This window comes from Cebus imitator, unplaced genomic scaffold, assembly GCF_001604975.1.
Source record: "Cebus imitator isolate Cc_AM_T3 unplaced genomic scaffold, Cebus_imitator-1.0 Scaffold651, whole genome shotgun sequence".
In the NCBI taxonomy this organism is placed as follows: domain Eukaryota; kingdom Metazoa; phylum Chordata; class Mammalia; order Primates; family Cebidae; genus Cebus; species Cebus imitator.
Window position 1 is genome coordinate 334884 of NW_016107966.1, and position 8220 is coordinate 343103.

The 8220-nt window shown below is 35.4% G+C and overlaps 1 protein-coding gene and 1 pseudogene across 2 annotated transcripts in view; one reads left to right on the forward strand and one right to left on the reverse strand.

The window, feature by feature from the left end:
• Positions 1 to 11: 11 nt before the first annotated feature.
• The window catches only part of SPPL2A (signal peptide peptidase like 2A), a 58209-nt gene continuing 50000 nt past the window's right edge, over positions 12 to 8220 (reverse strand). Inside the window, exon 13 of the mRNA XM_037734666.1 lies at positions 12 to 2318. Coding sequence (XP_037590594.1) covers positions 2244 to 2318 — 75 coding nt within the window. The 3' untranslated portion in view covers positions 12 to 2243. The remainder of the gene's footprint in view (positions 2319 to 8220) is intronic.
• LOC108295585 lies at positions 4036 to 4584 on the forward strand (annotated as a pseudogene). Its single transcript, XR_001821455.2, has one exon. The product of XR_001821455.2 is annotated as a short transmembrane mitochondrial protein 1-like (transcript).

Consider the following 8220-nt stretch of genomic DNA (forward strand, 5'->3'; position numbering starts at 1 on the left):
AAAAAAAAAAAAAGTCAAATTTCATCCGCTCTCTCTTTTGTTCATTTTGAGTCCCCAAATAAAATATTTCTGTATGTTAATTTCTTAATCACTATTTTCAGCTTGGTTGCTACACATTTAATTACAATATAAAGTTGAAATTGAGGATGAAGAAACTCAAGTAATTACACTTTTTCTCATTTCTATTTAACCAATAAGATTTTAATAGCAAATTAGAACAAGATTTTACCTCCTTAGTAACGAATGGTTGGATAAAGTCGAATTTGTATCAAATAACTCAGATTTCAGATTTCTGGATGCACCAGTTACTATGCTATTGAGGAGCAAAACCTAGATGATGAAGTTAAAATATTAATTACTACTCCAGCTAGATGAAACCAAATTATTTTGAGGAATTATTTCAATGTAGTAAAAAAAAAAACACCGAGTAATTTTAACATTCTTCATAAAATGTGATTGAGGCTTTTAAATATCATAAAGCTGGGATGAGGGTGCAGGTAATTTTACAAAAAAAGCCGTATTTTGGCAAATACTTTATGAATATTATAAATGAAAATAAGAGTTTAAAAATGGCACTGGTCGGGGGAAGTGGCACTTAATCTGTTCTTCTCTCTCAGAGTCTGCCAAATAAATTAGATTCCTTGGAAAAAAAATCAAATTTGATACAATGGAGGCAAAATTAACTCCTGTCAGGTAGGTCATTTGCCATAAATGAAAGGACCCATAACTGCATTAAGCAGAAAGAGGGACTGATTGTCCGTGGAGCTTCTCTATTTGCAATTTATTCAGCAAAAGCAAACAAGTTTTATAAAGTGTCTAACACAAAATTTAGTTCAAACATCAAAGGTCTAATCCATTTTAAGAGGCATTAGGTTTATTTTTCAATAAGTTGAACTGGACTTAGATGAAAGATATAGATCTGTTCACATATTTTATACATTATTTAGAGAAATGAAAAATCCTGCTGCCTTTGTTATCACTTGTCATTTTGGAATTTCTTAGATAAAATAAAAGAAAATGGAAAGATAATTTGACCTCTGACTCCCAGGAGAATGTCCAGGCCACATATGAAAATTATCAAAGAATGAGGAAAAAGTTTTTTCAAGTTGGAAGGTACCAGAGTAATTAGCTGGTCTAACCTACTCATTTTGTCAATGAGAGAACTGAGATACCAGTGTCTTGAGCTGCGGCAAATTACTCAACTCTTCCTTGTTGTTGCAATGGAACTGAGACTAACACCAAGTCTCTTGCTGTTGTTGCCAATTCTTTCCTCTGAACCACACTTTGTACATCCTCCACCAAGATTAACAGTCATTACCTATGGGGTAAGAGGAGGGAATCAGGAAAAAAAAAAAAAAAAAGATAACGGGTGGGGCGGAAGAATGTGGGATAATTTTAGAAATGTTGTACTCAACAATGAGCCATATGTATTAATACATAATTTCTTAAGAAAAATAATTAAAAAGAAACCAAACCTTAACATCAAAGAACCAAATTTCAAAGATCAGAAATACCAAAGTGAAACTAAATGTTAATATTGAAATTTAAGCTACATTTTCAAAAAAACAGCAGATCAATGAAAACTAGATTTCAGTTTGTCTCCTAATTTTAGTGACTTGTTCTATATGTTTCTCTATACATGGAAAAATGTTCTTAAGATACACATGTAGTCTGAAGTAATTTTCAGTTCTGAAGTTTATGAAAAGATTGGGCTTAAAAATATTACAAAAATATGCACTTATATTTTTTCAAAAATTACATATTTCTAACCTCTGCAGTGATACAAGGTGTGAATTTTCATTGCTGAAATGCCTTCTTGCATGGTCTTAGTTATTTCTATAGAGCAGAAATAATTTGCATAATTCTTCACAGTAAAACCCATTCAGAAACTCACTTTGATAGTAATACTTTTATCTAACATTAGAGCTGAAAAAAACAGATTTTAGTAAAAAAGTATAGGGGTAGATCAAGGCAATTTTTTTTTAGAAAAATATACTGTATATAATACATCTCGGTAACTACACAGACTATATGCTTTTATTTAATGTGAAGGCACAACTTTAATATTAAAAGCAAAGCATTTTAATTATTTATGATGTAACTGTTAGTACCAGCTCATAAAAATATATATTTGCAAGCGTATCATTGAAGACTCTTTCAGATTGTCAATTCAAAAGTCAATTTAAAAAGTCAAAGTCTATTTGCAGAAAATCAGTGACACATTATAGCAGTTCCACAAATTATTACTGCTGGACAATCTGTTCACCAGACATCACAGGGTTTTCTTCATTTGTTGCATAGTCCAGATGGTCCATCATCTAGGCATAAATAAAAGACGTTAGGAAATACAAAATTTCAACTTGTCCCCAATATTTACTACATTAGCAAAAGGATTCCAAGTTTTTCTAAAAAACACATATTGCTCTATGAAACTGAGCATACCTTCTGGAGCACTGTTAGGAAGCCTAGTCATGTGACCCAGGGCCAATTTGTGTTCTCTGGATCTTCCGTTATCTCCATTTCCCAGTATAAATACTGCCCTTCATGGCAGTGAGAACTCCACCACAAAAGGAAGATATTCCTGACACTTATTCCAGGATGCTATTCCAGGCAGTGTCCAATCATACAAGTGGAAAAACTAAAAATGACCCCATGAGTCATTGTGAGAATACCTGCTGGCTCTGGGAAAGTGTAATATTATCAACACATTGAAATAACCATAAGGTAATTATTATACTAATTTCTACAAAAAAATGAATTTGGTATCTGAAATGATATCTGAAAATGATATCTGAAAAAATTAATACATTTGCTATAGACTATTTTAAAGAAATTACCAGCTAAATGATTCTCAAATGGTCACTTCAGCTCTGCCTATATTCTCTTAAAAAATTGTCTTATATTTGGAAATGAAGGAAGAAGAAACTGCTTAAATGCTCAGTGTTTCAGTTATACAGATAAAATTACTAAAAATAGAAAAAAGAATTTAATGTCTTTGTGAAGACTGTCAAAGACTTTTAGGCTAGTGATTAAATTTCAGTATTGCGATGCACTTTTTTCCTTTCCTTTATCAAGAAGGAAAGATTAGCAAGATAAATGCTCCTATTTTTGAAATGTGGTTCTGTAGGCTTTAGTGTTTTTTGAAAGAAGAAAAAGAAAGTGGAATCATCTCCAAATAGGGTCTCCTGACTTGCCAGGCAAAAAGAATACAACATGAGCTGAGGCTTTTGGCTGACAACTGTAGACAGACAACATTTATTAAGCAGTTCACTACCTGAAACATAAGATGAAGATGTTGAACAGTTAATTTTAGTCAATTTAAGTGAAGGGGGAAAGGAAAAGTATGTAAGATATATTTAAGGAATTTAAAAGTTCTGGGTTTAAGAGTTTAGGGCTGTGTGGAGAGAGAATTGAGCAGCCTCAGCAGAATGGATGGTGGAGAAACCCTTTTTCTTCCCCAGGATCTGCTTACCCTGGCAACTGTAATCTAATGAAAATGATAGCCCACATACCCTAAATTATAACATGCTCCCCAGGTGCCTCGTTAGCACAGTAGGTAGTGCGTCAGTCTCATCTAACTTGCCTCTTCTTTCCTAATCCTCAGGTACCTCACTGGCACTACATAATCTAATCCCTGAACATGGAAATATATTAATTAAAAAAACCACTTTCAAAGTCCACTTATTGAGAAGTAAGCATCTCTATTCCCTATTTACTTTTCTTTACTGACTTTTCAATAAAAACAATACAGAGGCCAGGTGCGGTGGCTCACAACTACAATCCCAGCACTTTGGGAGGCTGAGGCGGGCGGATCAGGAGGTCAAGAGATCGAGACCATCCTGGTCAACATAGTGAAACCCTCATCTCTACTAAAAATACAAAAATTAGTTGGGCATAGTGGTGCGCGCCTGTAGTCCCAGCTACTCAGGAGGCTGAGGCAGGAGAATTGCTTGAACCCAGGAGACGGAGGCTGCGGTGAGCCGAGATGGCGCCATTGCACTCCAGCCTGGGTAACAAGAGCGAAACTCCATCTCAAAAAACAAAACAAAACAAAACAAAATACAGAAACATAAGGAACAAAGTTTTAAAAAATACAACAATGGGACCGGCTGCGGAGCTGCAGCCGCCCTTCGCACCCTCCTCGCCCTCACCACCGACATCACGCTCCAGTTCCTGCTTGGATTTACATTGGGCAACGTGGTTGGAATGCATCTGGCTCAGAACTATGACATACCAAATCCTGGCTAAAAAACTTGAAGAAATTAAAAAGGACTTGGATGCCAAGAAGAAAACCCCTAGTTCATGAGACTGCCTCCAGCACTGCCTTCGGGATACACTGATTCTACTGCTCTTGAGGGCCTCCTTTACCATCTGAACCAAAAGCTTTTGTTTTCATCTTCAGCCTCAGCGCTCCTCTTCTTTGCTAGACCCTGCGTTTTTTGCTTTAGAGCAAGCAAAATGGGACCCCAATTTGAGAGCTACCCTACATTTCCAACATATTCACCTCTTCCTGTATTCCCCTTCTAACTGCACAGGAGGTTCTAAGACTGGATTTATGGTGCTAGATTAGTAAACATGACTTTTTTCTTTCTTTCTTTCTTTTCAGCTACTCAGAGAATAGTAAACGTGACTTTTAATGAGTAGTGTCTTCTTTATTGTTTGCAATTTTTACTACCTTTTGTTAAGAGAAAAACTGATCAGTTTTGTATAGCTGGTCAGATACAAATAATAGTGACTTCAGTTTAGCAATTATAATGGGTACTTGTGAAACATTTGATACTAAATTATGTTGCTGCAAAGTAATTAAAATTAATATCTTAGAGCTAGTTTCTGGTGAATTATTTATTTATTTTGTACTGTTAGATAGCTCCATAGTTGCTAATTTAACCAATAAATCAATTTGCTATTCATTAACTAAGAAACAATTCTGAGAATCCTGTCAGAAATTGGGGAATGAAAAAATATGCAAAATAATGGTCTTTGTTCCAGTAGAGTTGTCTATTTAGTGTGCATATTTTTCCTTAATGATGTATTTGATCTGACTTCTTTCCTTCTCAAAAGGATCATACTTGGGATTACAGGTATATTTGATATTATATGATGGATAAGTGAAGTTATTAAAAGAGATTTTATATCTTTTCACATTAAAAAAGGTATTTATATTATTACTTTGTGGTGATTCTCTTAAGAAAAATGTAGCCCAAATGTATAGTAAAATCAGCGGCTCAAGAAAAAAAAATTAAAATAAATAACTAAATAATACCACAATGAATTAACATAAATAATGCAATTAATTGACAAAATTGGCAAACATTTTCATCATATTTGGAAATAGGAAAACTTGATTTGGAAAGATGGCCTCTGAAATCAGGTCAGTGAACCTGGCATTTTCTGATAGCTCTGCTTGCTTATAACTGAACCAATCTCCAGAAATAGTCTAACAAAACACTCAGTAAAGCAGCGTAACTGGAGACTTGCTGATACTAAAGCAGGGTTATTCTAAGTTATCTCTGTATTCTGACTTGTCAGTTACAGCCTGTGACTTCTAAAAATAATGAGAAGTACTAGTGACATTTAACAGAGACAATTCAACTGTTTATTGCATATCAACAAACTGAAAACTTACTACCCGCTCAGAGTAAAATAGCCCATTGGATGTTGCTACACACATACACATTTAACTTCGCTGATTTCATTACAGAAACAAAAAATATCCCCTAAAATGATGACTCCTCTTCATTGTGCTACATGCCAAAGTAATTATGATTCTGCTTGATTTTTCTCTGCTGAGAAAACATACCTTTATTTGCTTTATACAATTAGAACTAAGACTTCACATAAAATCAAGTAAGTGAGACTGAATATTGTAGCTCTTGAAGCATTCCACAAAAAAAGTTCATAGGAAATATAGTATAACTAGCTTTGGGCTATAGAAAAGAATTTATAATTAGTATTTCCAAATTAGTATTATTTTAGTGAAACCTATAGAAACATTACTTCTTTTGATGACAGAAATTCACAGAAAGGGCTAAAAGACTCGAAATAAGACCCTAAAGTACTTCAAGACGGTCTCCAAGTTACAACAAGTGAGGTACAATTTGCCCACTTAAAAACAGCACGAAAAGACTGTCAGGGCTACCAGGACATTTAAAAAGTCTCCAGTGAAAAGTCCTGCTTTTTACTATATTCTCACACTCAACTCTATTATCAGCCATTCGAATGAACCAAATGACTAATAGGATGAACAAATTTGCCTTGGCCTTAGATTGTAACTTATACTACCTGTTTCATATTTGATTATTTCAAAAAAGCAGCAAAAACTTGCAATATTACAAAAAAGATTGCATATAAAGACTGCAGAGATACATGTCTAGTTTAATGTTCTAAAAGTGCCTCACTTTTACAGTGGCATATGACAATTACAATCATTTTATAAGGGCTACTGAAACATAATAAGGAAGCTTATACACACATGCAAAAATAACTAAAAGGCTAGTGGATGAAGGATTGAGTATTACAACTGCACTGCATGAAGACTTTCAGTAATATTAACTGAGAATTTACAGCATAAAAAATACTGTCATAAGTATTGTGGATTCCTAATACGTAGGAGCTAATACTTAGTGAGGGAGGCACTGCAGGGCAGATGTTAATAAGTATTTAAAGTACAAAGTCTGAAAAAATACAGTGAAAGGTAAACCTGAGTTTAATTGGAGTAACTACTTCCTTCTAATTTCTTAGAGATCTGCTTGGAGAAGGCAGAATTTGAGTTGAGAATTAAATAGGGATATTCTGGAAATAGAAACTGACAAAGCTTAGGAGATGGAGGAGGTTGGGAGAGAGAAGCAAATGATTATTACACTGTTAGCCTAAGAGATGAGGCAGAGCTGACCATCAGGTCTATCTCACAGTGGGCCCATATCAAGTCTCCCTCTGTCTCACCAGGCAACAGAAATTCCCCACTCTGGGCCAGGCGTGGTGGCTCACGCCTGTAATCCCAGCACTTTGGGAGGCCAAGGTGGGTGGATCACCTGAGGTCAGGAGTTCAAGACCAGCCTGGCCATCATGGTGAAACCCCATCTTTAAAAAAAAAAAAAAGAAAGAAAAGAAATTCCCCACTCTATTTCTGAAGTCTCTGCCCAGCCTTAACAGATTTCAATATCCAACTGCCTCACACCAGGCCTTAAGCTAATCCACCACCATGGGTTTCTTTTTTTTTTTTCTGAGATGGAGTCTTGCTCTTCACCCAGGCTGGAGTGCAATGGCACGATCTCAGCTCACTGCAACCTCTGCTTCCCAGATTCAAGCAATTCTCCTGCCTCAGCCTCCTGAGTTGCTGAGATTACAGGCGTCTGCCACCATACCCAGCTAATTTTTGTACTTTTCGTAGAGATGGGGTTTTACCATGTTGGCCAGGATGGTCACGATCTTCTGACCTTGTGATACGCCTGCCTCAGCCTTGCAGCATGCCAGGATTACAGGTATGAGACACTGCATCTGGCCTTTTGATCTTTTTTACTGTTTCTTTTTCTTTTTTTTCCAATTTCTACCACGCTAGGCTACTTTTTTCTTATATTTTTAGTAGAGACGGTGTTTAGCCATGTTGGCCAGGCTGGTCTCAAACTCCTGACCTCAAGTGATCCACCCACCTTGGCTTCCCAATTACAGCATGAGCTTCCACTCTCGGCCTAAGAATGAAACTTGGATGGTCCAGGGCAAAGCATTTGTTCAATGGGAATATAAATGTACCCCTTAGTTGAATTATTTCCTTAACTACAATCCTGTGTCAGTAACAATCATGGAAAGAAAAGGAGGAAAGGTGCTAGAATCAACCAGAGGAAAAAATGTGCTGTAGATATTTCCAAAGAAATGCAATGTTAATAACTTTATTTATACAACAACTCTAAATATTCAACTATTCCCAATATGAGTTAGCATAAAAAGATATGGAAGCTACAAAGAAACTGTTTACAGTGGCTGCCCCATAAGGGTAGGGGTAGAGGATGAATGGTTAGAACAAAAGGGACTTTCATGTTTACTTTAGACACTTTTGTATTGCTTATTTTAAAAATGCAAATATGCATTACTTTGTAATTAAAGAAAAATTACTGAAACAAAAACAGTGAAGGTCTATGTAAAAATTTTAGTACATTAACTACCAATAATAATATTAACCTACAAGATATTAAAATAGAACAAAGAAGATTAGAATTACCATAA